This window comes from Aythya fuligula, chromosome 1 (assembly GCF_009819795.1).
Source record: "Aythya fuligula isolate bAytFul2 chromosome 1, bAytFul2.pri, whole genome shotgun sequence".
NCBI lineage: Eukaryota > Metazoa > Chordata > Aves > Anseriformes > Anatidae > Aythya > Aythya fuligula.
In genome coordinates this window covers 188,726,517-188,738,928 of record NC_045559.1, presented here as the reverse complement: position 1 = coordinate 188,738,928, position 12,412 = coordinate 188,726,517, and the positions used below count along the sequence as shown (strand labels likewise).

General features: G+C 34.7%; 1 protein-coding gene across 1 annotated transcript in view; it reads right to left on the bottom strand.

The window, feature by feature from the left end:
* Positions 1 to 6,875: 6,875 nt before the first annotated feature.
* PSPC1 (paraspeckle component 1) overlaps positions 6,876 to 12,412 on the bottom strand; it is a 41,640-nt gene continuing 36,103 nt past the window's right edge. Inside the window, exons 8-9 of the mRNA XM_032188067.1 lie at positions 11,867 to 12,036; positions 6,876 to 8,573 (exon numbers count right to left, since the gene is read on the bottom strand). Of these exons, the coding sequence (XP_032043958.1) occupies positions 8,388 to 8,573; positions 11,867 to 12,036 (356 nt within the window). The 3' untranslated portion in view covers positions 6,876 to 8,387. The remainder of the gene's footprint in view (positions 8,574 to 11,866; positions 12,037 to 12,412) is intronic.

The window sequence follows — 12,412 nt, the reverse complement described above, 5'->3', positions numbered from 1 at the left end:
AGTTCTGCACAATGATCTCACTTTAAATAGTAGAAAATACAAGGCCAGTAACATATAAAGCAACTCAGACAAGAGCATCATTTCTCCACAAGTTTGTATTATTTCCCCCCTCCTCCCCCCCGTGCACTCTTTTACTCTGAATACAATTTTTTAAGTTTCACTTTAAAAATGAAGTAACTCAAACTAATTACCTTTTTTATATTCAATACAACTTGGAGCATTACAGTACTGTTTAGAGCAAACATCAAGTCATTTGTGATTAAATTACTGTTTTGTACACATACTTGTAATTTTAGAAATGACCTATGGACATTGATTTATTTTTTTTTTTAATTTTAAATAAATACAGATGTGGCCCATAAGCATAAAAACTCTACACGTAATCATGCAGAAAAGTATTCCAAGAGAATTTATTCTACTGAGCCAGCAGTCATTTTAGAAACATTAAGATGCATCTTCAGGATTTCAGTTTATGAATAACTACAAATTAACCTGCTAACACACACACACTTAATAAACACAGTTAAATGACTTGATACGTTTTTCCCTCATATGCAATAGGAAAAGCATATTTTGCACAAAACATGGAAAGTGAACACAAAATAAAGCAAGCTCAGCAATGAAAAACTACTAAACAATAGTTACATCACAGTAAACAAATGCTCTAGTACCCCCCTTCTACAGGCATTTGCATTCAGCAGCGTGAACACAAGATAAAACCATACACAACTGAGATGCGAGAATTAATGATGCTGAAACATGCATTAAATGGTACTACAAAAGCTGCATGGAAAGCATAACATGGCAACAAGAAACTGGCACATATACTAAATAGCTCTAAAAACATGGACATCTCAACTGCCAAGTTGACAATTTTCATTTATAGACATGTGATGCAATATGTAAGTGTTGTGTTTGTTTGTTTGTTTTTTGTTTGTTTGTTTTTTCCCCCTTCTTTTTAAACAATTTATTTCAGAACTCTGAATTTTCAGTTTTGGAAATGTAGTAATTGCATTTGTCACAGGTTAAGTCAAAAACAACTTTTGCATTACGTGGCACAGCCCTGGTTCATCATTTCAGACCAGTATCATGCTGAGAGTCCTAGAAGCAAAATATTCTACATTGGCACAAAACATGAGATGAACTGCTGTTTCATTATTGGACTTTTCTTCCTGTGCTTTCCGGGAAAGACTTTTTATTATTCAAAGTTGATTGAAACTGGAGCTGCAGCTTACCTTTCATCCTTCATCACTTAAAAGTGCTTACAGGAATATTTGAAACAATGCAGTGCTATTGTTATCAAAGAATGAAGAATGTCGGCCTTTTAAAAGACAGTGCTTTCCATCTTTCTAATTGCAGAGTATGTTTTCTTCAAAGAAAAAATATATTGGAATAGTTTTGCTTCTCCAAAACCATACATATCATCTTTCCTGGAGAAAGCACGAAGAACACTTTTTCATTTTTTATTGACTTGCATATAGCTTTCTGGAAACTGCAGGAAGTGAACAGACAGGCCAAGCTCACTGAATCTGGCTCAACATTTTAGTGGTAAATTGATTCTTCATTATTTCAAATAGTGGCCCTCTTAGGTCAACTATCACTAAGAATGTAAAATGGAATGATGCCACTCAAGAGATCTGAAACCCTAAATATATTTCTTACCTATTTCTAAGCTATATATTTCCTAGAAGTACTGAAAAAGTATCCAATCTCACTTAATGAAGACATACATAAAACTATATTTTCTATATTCTCTGCAGGTACAGCACAAACTAACCTGTGTCCACAGTTCTGGAGCATCTTGTTCTACTGCCCCCTCCTTGCTGATCTTTCCCTCCACATGAGATGAGCAGAATCAGTCCTATAGTTGGGATTTCTCTTTATCCTACTCACTGCACCAAGCACGGGGCACAGAGATGCAAGGGTGGCACAAAGCAGGCAAGCAGCAGGACCAAGCAGCAAGGAGGGCAAATGACTATTCCTACCTGCAGCAATTGTACTGAATTACCGTTTTTTAAAATGTACATAGATTTCAGATTTGTTGGTGATTTCCCAACAGCATACAAATATGTAAAACATTTGTAAGCAGCTTAGAAGACCACTTCCAGCTGGTAGTTCAAAGACTGCACTTTGCAGTACTACAATAACTGGTTTACACAAGGTTTTTCTGGAATTTTACACTAGATCAAATATTTAAGCTTAGCAACAGCACTGCAGAATAAATCCTTTTACAGCAAATAATGGAGGAACAGCAGTATCCATACTGGAGCTTAAAAAAACAAGGAAGCACGTTAAAATGCCAAAAACACGAAGAACAATCATCTGCAAAGGAATTATAATAAATGCTTGTGGTTTCTGCATCTTTTGAGACTGATGATGTTTCCTATTTCCACCAGTACAGTATGTGGTTATTTAAAGAAAACCATTTTTTCCCAAAAATGTTCACTAAAACTACTGTCCCTTCCGCAGAAATTATTACAGTGAAATTAGGGCTAAAGAAACTGAGGAGAATACCCTAATTCTATTCCATAAACACCAGGAAATACTCAGTATTCTTTCCCCTTACACTGTTTGCTGCTTCTCTGGCTATAATACCTAAGTGTAAGTTTGGATTCCCAGAAGCTAACCATTCTAAAATCAGCTGTTTCATACTTACAAAACCATGAGGCTTGTGCACTGTAGGCAGTTGCTGTAACCAGACAAAATTCAAGTCCTACAGAAGAACTTTTCAAGAGTAACACAGAACATAGCCTATTGCAATGACCATCCCTGTAACTCATGAGTATTTAAAAAAAATCCATTTATTAATTCATTTCAATTCTTCTGATTTTCCTTGGCGGTCTGCAAAATGCTAAACTCGAGGTTTAAAAAATCAAAAACACTAGTGTAACTGGTATTTCTTTGTTTTCCGTTACCATGAGCTTGTGATTTTCATGTAGAACAAGATTTCAAGTTACTGTTGTATATCTAGTGAAGATACAAAAGTAAACCACAATTCTCCTATTTTTATGTTTCTTTATTCCCCCCTTCCCCTGTTTTCAACTTACATACAAGACTTCACACTTACTCCTGTTCAAGGTTGTGTGCAATCTTTTTTTTTTTTTACTGAGAAATCAATGGCAAGGACAACATCTTTATTCTCACTGTTCTTAAGTCAAGCAGTTTATGTCTCACATACATTTAGCATGTAAATTCAAATTATACAGCTATGTTTTACTCTACAGAAATTAGATATAAAAAAGCACACTAGAAGAACTACAAACAATAGAAGCTCTAGACAAACTGTTTACCAACACAAAGTGATAGAAATCATCAACACCTGGATGCAGTAACACAGTGAAGTTCCTTTTCAATCTCATACCTCTTATTACAGGCATTTTGTCCCCTATTTAAGGGACTACATACAAACCAGCACGATTTTACTCAGATTGTTTTTACTCAGGTTCATAAAGCTTTATTTTTTCCCTGTTAATGCAATATGGGCATAAAAATCATTATATGATAGCAGTTTTTTAAATTACTTTACCAATATGTATGCTGTTTTTATCTCCAAACGATTTTTCTTTTTTTTTTTCCTTCAATGAGAAAAAAAGGTTGCTGTTAATTGCTTTTCTGAAGAAAGTCATCCTCCTGCCACTTTTAGACATCAGGCTAAAGTAATTAATATGAATACCTCCAAATTCCAATTAATCACAGCTTAAGGAAGTTCAAGATGGAAAAGACCTATTAAATCTATCCCATGAAAAATGAACACACAGAAGGCTTGTTTCATGTGTATTTAAGATGAAAGTATTGTTTTGTGAAAATTGGATATTCAGTCTATTCTACAACTTAAATTTTTAGAAAAAAAAGTCTTCAGCTATGATTTTAAAAACATTCTATGGGGAAAAAATACAAATTTACACAACAAATTTCTTCAGCAAAAGGCCAAACTGAGAGGCCACCTAAGTATATTTTATGGTGTATCCTAAAAGGCAGCAAAAAGGCAATCCTATGGGAAAAAAACATTATACATGACTAAATAATGCAACTCAATCATTCTACTGTTATTAAATTCTCACATTTCATCAAATTGATTTTAATGAAAACAAATACTTTGGGGATGAGGCAGTCCTGTGTTTGCTGCCAAAAGAGCATGAAAGAAATAACCAACAACTTAACAGAGCAATGTCCGACCCCTGTATTTTCCCAGGCCACACTCGCTGCCTCCCCACTACTGAAGGATGAGGCAGGTTGGACTGATACTCCCTCATGTTAGAGCTAAGCTAACACCCCAAGGAAAGCACCAAATCCCAAAATAATTTTTCACGTTAATGGCAGCACAGTGCCCAAATCAATAAATTCAGGGCACCTAAGGAAACAGTTAAAGAGCATTTGGAAAATATGCTATCAAGTCCCCCAGTCCTAGCCCAAAGCATGAGCTAACGAGACACTCTGGATGCAGGCTGTGTGAGATTACGTATGGATTGGCACCACTCCACGCCTAGGAATGGCACTGAGCGTCCATCCACACCTATGGCCCAATGGAAATTGACCCCATTAGTCACCACCTGGCCTTCCCTGCTATTTTAATAGCTCCATTGCTGTATATTAATTGGAGAAAAGACTTATCTAATATACATTTTTTCTTTATTGGAAATCGTATGCCAAAAAAATTTGTTCCCTCAATATGCTTAAGTAAAATGACCTTCATGCCTTCAGAGCACACCATTTATTTGCTGAGCATCTCTCATCAAAACATAAGGCTGTTGTTGTGGTTTTATTTTTTTACTTCAGAATGTTCCTTTAGATCAATTACTTCATGGTTTTTTGGGCCAAGTTATCTCTAGGCAGATTGCAACTGTTTATCAATCAGTACTTCATGGAGTTGATGCATTTTTGTGTCATCATTTGTTAAAAGAATACGTAATTTTTTTTTAAACTTTGAGAAAAGACACTAAAGAGGGAACAATGAGTTTGGTATAAATTTTAACCTATGACAATATACTATGGATCTCAATGAGTGCAGACTACAAAATCCTGTTGAGCATGGTTAAAATTAAGTTCATATAATATTCAGTTTATATTGTGTCTTTGCCATCTGTTATAACCCCTTTTCTAATAGGAGTCACCAGTCTGGTGTATCTTTAGATTGAACTGGATAAAATATAGATGTAGACAATAAACAACTTAAGGTCAGCTTTGCTTTTTACTTATATGGAATAGTAATACAAATATTTAAGCTTTACTATATTCAAGTACTGAAGTTGTATCTCATAAAAAAATTAAGCAATTTATATCAAGATTTCAAGAATAATCTAAAAACTCAGAAAATACCAGAAGTAATTCCATTACAATCTCATATCCTTTGCAAGATCATTTGCACTGCCCCAGCAAAAATGGTAAGAGTTCAGAACTTCAGTATATGTGTGCACAGAAAAGCTGATAAACTACTACTAAGCTTGATGAGGAACAAGAAAAGCTGATAAACTACTACTAAGCTTGATGAGGAACAAGAAAAATAAATCACTTCCAGCATATGGGCTGTATCTTCAAGCAAAAACACTGGTCGGCCATATCTCCCTACCATTTTTAACAATTTAATTAGGACCAATCCTTTTTTAACAAAATTGTTTGCTGAAGAGCTAGCCAGTTACTACCACATATGGCAAAATGAAAAGCACTGCCTTTACCATTGAGCTGCATACAATCAACATGGCCAGACAGTCCTAAGAAAAATTTTATTCAGAGCAGAACTTAGCAGCCTGTCATTAGCTACAAAAGGAATTCATAAAATGTTTAAAGTGCATCCAAATTCAACATTTCTATATTTCTTTCCAGACTTAAAGGCTTGTTACATGGATATTTAAAGACTAGATGATTTTCTGTAGTAAGGACAGCAGATAAACATGCATTCTAGCATGCAGCAGAGCCATTTATGACCAAAAGTTTTAATATTGATGGTGGCTATTAAGTATGGAGTGAAAATCACCAGTGTTACACTTAAAGTATACAGGAACTTTCAAGTAAATACATAGCTTGGTTTGTTAGCAAAAAAAAAAAATGCAGTGCAAACATATGCACTTAAGACAGTCTGAGGCTGGCTGGGGAAGAAGGAAGCACTTCTTGCAGATTAGGTATGCTTAATGAACTTCTGAAACACATTTAGATACTACAGAGATACTAGCTTATCTACCTGAATACACAGGAGTTGGCCAAAAGGGCCAAGTGACACAGCCTTCTCCTTGGGGAAAAAAAAAAAAAAAAAAAAAAAAAAGGAACAAGCCTCCTGAACCTAGTTCAGGTTACATTGTTTAAAACATGTTCCCCTCACAGCTTTGCAGTTTGGAATTAATAACCTCACCTATCTTTCTCAATCCCCATAAAAATGCTATGTTCAAAACAAGGCCTGAAAAGATGGGACAAAATAGTATTTACACACCTTAATACACACTAATGTAAACTGCATTTTCAACTGAATGCAGAACATGAAAGCAGAAATCTTAAGTAATTGCTCTAAATACTAATTTATACCTAGTGAAAAAGCAGCGATTTTCCCAAATGTTAGATTTCCAGGACCAGTATGCTCAAGAAAAGCAGTTGCAGGTGTTTTTTCTGGAAGAATGAGTGCTGTAACGTGATACGTGTATCAAGGAGGGAACAGTATGTCAGACTTTAAACCTAACTCGCTATTGCATAACGTGGCATGCGTCTCCGAGCAAAAAAGGCAGTATTAAAGATAGTCAAGAAGAAAATGTTTAGTAATTAGAGATGTCACAAGTGAGGACTTATTCATATGGTAACTCTTGAATTCTAAGAAAACGATCTCGCATTACCTTTGGCCATACAACATTGGCAATTCAAACAGTATTCTTCCAAAATGTTAGCAATGCCTCTTTTTTTTTTTTTTTTTTTTTTTTAAATTTTACTCATTTACTCACAGTTAAATTCACCAAGACCATCACTGCTATATTAAAGAGTAACACATACATGCTCTCTGCTGCTTGCATCCCATGCTTTGAGCTACATACATACCATTCCAATATAATTAGGGCACAATGTTATCTTAAATCAGTTCTGAAGCAATTTAGTATCACTATTCATGCATATAAATTTTAATTATTTCTACTTGAGAAAACATAAGAACAGATGCAAAACAAAACACTTTCACAGGAAAAAAAAAAAGCCATAGTAACCAAACATATCCCTACTTTCTTGCCATTACAGGAATAGAACCAATAGGCCTTTTCCATCATCTTCCATGACTGCTGAAATCTGAACATAAGCTTCTTAAGCAGCTTTATCATTAGTTCCAATCTCAATACTCATTCTGCAAAACTAGTGTGTGTTGTGTTGGGAATGGATATTTTCCAAATTTATCATTCTGCAAAACATTTTTCAAGAATACTTATGTGCAAGTCCTTCTAGATGCATATGAATCCTCTGCTATAAGCAAACAACCATTTTAACTAGAAAACCCCTATTTGCCTCTGAATTAAACAGTTAATTGATGATAACAGATTTGTTTCAATGCAACCAGTGGGGGAAATATATATCTATAATAATGCATCGTACATCAGTGGAAGGCTTTAAACCAGCTTGAACAAGTGTTTCCTCCCTTCGATGACAGGATACTTTAACAATCAGTACAACACACTCATGTCACAACAATTTTTCTTCTGCACAAGTATAGTTTAGGTAAATTCATTCATACCATCATGAATAAAGTAAACATACAGATTCCTTTTCCAGAGGTTTTATGTTTTTCGTTTAGTTTTTCTTTCCTCCGAAGTTATTTTTTTCAGTGATTTGAATGACAGATACACTGTAAGTCTGCTGTGACTAAGTTTGCAGAGGGAGACTGAAACAAAAGAGGACACAGTGTCCTTAAGAAAACACTTTGTATAAAACTTGATGCTCTAAAAGTTGAAGCAAAGGTAAGCAGTTGCAATGTAAGTTCTCATAGTATGTACTGCAACATGCACTTCTAGCTGAATACGTTCACTATTAATAGATTTTTTTGACACACAGTAGAAGCTACATACTAAGAATGAAAATGCCACTTATAATTAAGCATAAAATTATTCTCACCCAGTATTAGTAATAACATTCCCAAAATCCTTTCAAGTGATTTTTATATTTTATTGTAATCAGATAACTGCATGTTTTACAGCATAGTCACACATTGTATTTTGCTAGTCACAAACACATTGCCTTACATTATGATCTGCATCATTTCTGCTCTATACTACAAAGCCTATGACTGAATACAAAAAAGTTTTACAAAAGAAACCGTTTTAAAGACTACAATAACAATAAAACCGTTTCCAGATAACAGCTAAAATTATAAAGGCATATCACCGTATATTTTTACCGGAATTTCTTAACAGTAAGGAATGAAATAAGTTTTAGTATCTGCGACGCTTGTTAGGTCCTTCAAAGTTGCCCCCTGGGTTTCCTCTACCAAAGCCACCAGGTCCACCACTCACGGCACCTACACCACTCATTGGCGGCTGAGGAGTTTCAGAGCCCGTTCTACTAACCAGAGGTGAACCCATCTGTGATGGACCTCCTTGAGGGAATCTCTCATTATGCTAATACAAGTCCATTTGGAACGTGCCAAATGTAAGTTACAACAAAACCCACAAGTGATGTTGGCAGGAAGGTCAGCAGATAGTCCAGCAGAATCAGGATCACACATAGAGGGGAAGAAAGGAGCAATTCAATTAGTTATTATCAAAAAGGAGCTGGAAATTAAAGACTGCTAATGCTACCCTCCAACTTTGTAAAGTAAATGAAAAATTAGAAATTTAAGTATGCAAACCAACTCTGGTGCTGAATGTAACTTCATCCTTTCAAGCACATCTGAACAATACATATTCTCTACGTAACAGAAGAGCAAACAGTGATTTCATACCCGAGTCCTAACATACCGACTACAATGCTTCTCTGTTAAAGGAGTTAGACACAGAAATATTGTCAAACTAGAAAAAAAGTTGAGCTTTTGTATTTCTGGAGACTGCAGGTTTATTCTTTTAACAGTGAAATAACCTGAAGGCTTACATTTCCACAAATGTGTAGATTAAATGCATTTCAGTCCATACTACCTGGTGTCAGCCTTTTGTATGGCACTTCAGGGATCTTTAAACAGACTTTTAAATCCCAATTCAAATAAACTAGTGTAACTAGTGATACAATGCATAGTTGGACTATGCTTAGTTTAAAAGTGAAATTTAACCTGAAGCATCAATAGAAGATGAAAATCCAGTTAATGTTGCACACGTTCCTTATTTCCATACTCAACATTAAGGTGTATGTGCTTAAACAGTCTTGACTATTAACAATTCAGACTCAAAACTGAAAACATACATCTGAATACTTAATAATTCAGCATTTGTGTGTCTAAAAACAGAACCCTACACAATGAAATTTAAAACATTACCTCAACGTAAGTTAAATCATTAAAAGCATGGATGTATGGTACAAGCAGATCTTTAAATAACTCATCTTTCAGCTGTTGAGGACAGTTACTTTCAGTAGAAATTCCTTCTGAGCAGAGTGCTACATAACTGCCCAGGTATTCAGAGTTGAAAAGGCACATTAAAGACTGTCTCGCTATTTATATGCCTGAATCAGATAGTTCTTCAGAAGTCTAACTTCAGGAATAGTAGTAGAGCTCAAGAGTTCCAGAAGTCACCTAATTCATAAGTATATATGCATATTTTTATTTAAAAGCAGTATTTTATCTATATAAATGAAGTTCTATAGAATTTAGAACTTATATATATATATATATATATATATATATATATATATATGTGCTTATTTAAAAGTTCACATTGTATAAGAAAAACAGTTATTCAACAGCTGTATAAAGATCTACTACTGCCCTCAAAGAACCTTAAAATCTGCAGCACTGGTTAGAAATACGTATTTTTTAGTGTCTTAAATGCTTACAGCTTGCTAGTGATGGATATGAAATTTAAAAAATAGCTCATCGCATACTCCTGTTAAATTTTACCATTTAACTTTTGGACAAAAACAACTCTTTCCAACAAGACTCCTCTATCCAGTTAAAGAGAAATCTGCTGTAGTAAACTACCTACAATAAGATATGAGGAAAACAAAGCTATTTTAAAAACATTATGTTCACATATATTTCAAAATATGGCAGTAAAACTAGAACAAAAAAAGCAGTTTACTCCATTTTTCCCTATATAATTTATAAAAACGCTTAATTTTTAAAAGATGAAAACCACCTTTCTGGTCTGTAAGTTGTATTCTCCATTTCTCTTAACAGAAATGGAAATTAACTGTGTTTCAGTAGACAGCCCTCACAGACTCTTTGAAGTGTCTTTCTAGCAGCAACAAAAACTCAAGAAGGGCATGCCTTTCTGTAGGGGCCTGCCCCCAAATTAAAAACCTTGAAACTACAAAATGAAAAAAGAGAAGCAATTAATTCATCCCTTTAGTGGTGTGCAGTAGAAAATGCAAGTTAAATTTTTGTTTTTAAAAAGCACATTTTGAAGTGTCAGTAGATTCCGTTCTCTACATTTCCATAACTGGAATGACTTTTTGTAGAAAAACAATTTGAGATTGATATCATGATATCAAGACAGCATGCTTTCCCCCCTACACACACACACCTCTTTTTTCAGTGTCTATAAAATCACAAAAGTATGTTCCAGAGGTGACCAGTCAGTAACACCAGTTTTGAGCGGACACATCCCCATCCTTGTGAGAAGTCACACAAAATGAGCTGGTCACTATGACATGAAATAAGGTCGTCTTCTTGCACTGGTGAAGACCGGACTCATTCTGCATTTAGCACTTAATCAAAATCGTCTTTTCCTTTAAGGATCAAAGAATTTTGTCAAAATTTCTTTATAGAATAGCTCAGAGACTGATGCTATTGAGAAGGCATAGATAAAATTTACAGCTACAAAGTGCCTCAGTGTTCCAATAAAACTATAATGGAATCACTGCTTATACCTCATACTCCTTTATATCACACCACTGCCAGAACATCTGCTTACAAAAGAATACTTAAACATACATAAATTTCAGGTTTAAAATGCTATAATTGTTTCTCTACAAAAGACATTACAGCTAGGAAAAATGACTGGCTGTTAAGAACAGAGCAAAAATGGACAGTGTTTTAATTGGAGCCCAATAGCATATCCTCTATTGATAAAAAAAATTCCAGATGTATACCCTACATTCATTCCTAGTACCCTTGGCAACTGGGCAAGACTATTTTCCCGTGTTGACATGACAGTTATGACTAGCAGCTGTTGACATACCTATTCTGTGTTTACTGTCAATCTTGTTTTTTCAATACCATTAGAAAAGTAGTACAAAAACACTGAAGTCACTTTAAAAAAAAATCTAGTTTACACAAAGATATCTTCACACTATGCATAACTTCCAACATTTAGTTTTTCATCTGATTATGGAAAATCAAACTAATACATATGATTTAGTTTCATAAAACAAAAAAATAGCAAACGTTAAAGTTTACAGATTACTCCGGTATGTGGTTTCCTCTTAAAAAGAAAACACTTTTGAGAAGTTATCAGCAAGTTTTTCAAGACAGGTTACATGTGAAAAGTTTTACCATGAATAATATGAAACCTAATCCCAATTCTAAAAGTCTGGTTATGGAACAAAGAAGTCACCCTTCTGGAAGTGGGATTTTCATAATGGTCTTCTAAGACCAAATAGTGGTTTTCTCTGCGTGTTGTTCATGGACAAGTCTTATCAATTACTTTTAACAGACTCAAAACCATTTAGCATGCTCTTATTCAGTGTGAAAATATCTTTGGTAACGAATATGTGCCATGAGACATGACATCTATTCAAAGGAATTAAATTTGTGATACGTTACCACTGTTCCATTATCTGGCATCATTGGTGTTCCCATATTTGCAGCTCCTTCTGGTCCCATGGAAGGACCAGGACCCATTGCAGGGCCAGGTAAAGTTCCTCTGTTGTTCATATTCATACCCATCATTGGAGGAGGGCCTTGGTTACCAGCAGGTGCTGGGCTAAACGCATCTATGCAAAACAATCTATACTTAGAGCTGTCCTATCTGAATTTTACAAGAATAAACAAACAATTTACAATATTTAAAAAGCCAAATGTACAAGACTTCCAATACTTGAAATATAAAAGATATATATTCTTTGAGACTGTACATTTACCTCAATCATCTGCTTTTAAACAGATTAATTACTCCCTGTTATCACATTGCATAATCTGCCTTCCATAGTTGAGAAGCCTGAACTTTGCAGCTAAATATAGCTGTACTGTTTCTGTGCAGGAATTTAACTGTTCATATAGCACATATATATGCACTATACACACCACAAATTAGAAAAAATCTCAAGTGATTTTGCAGTAATTAATAGCTGTAAGGCAACTCGGCCCTTT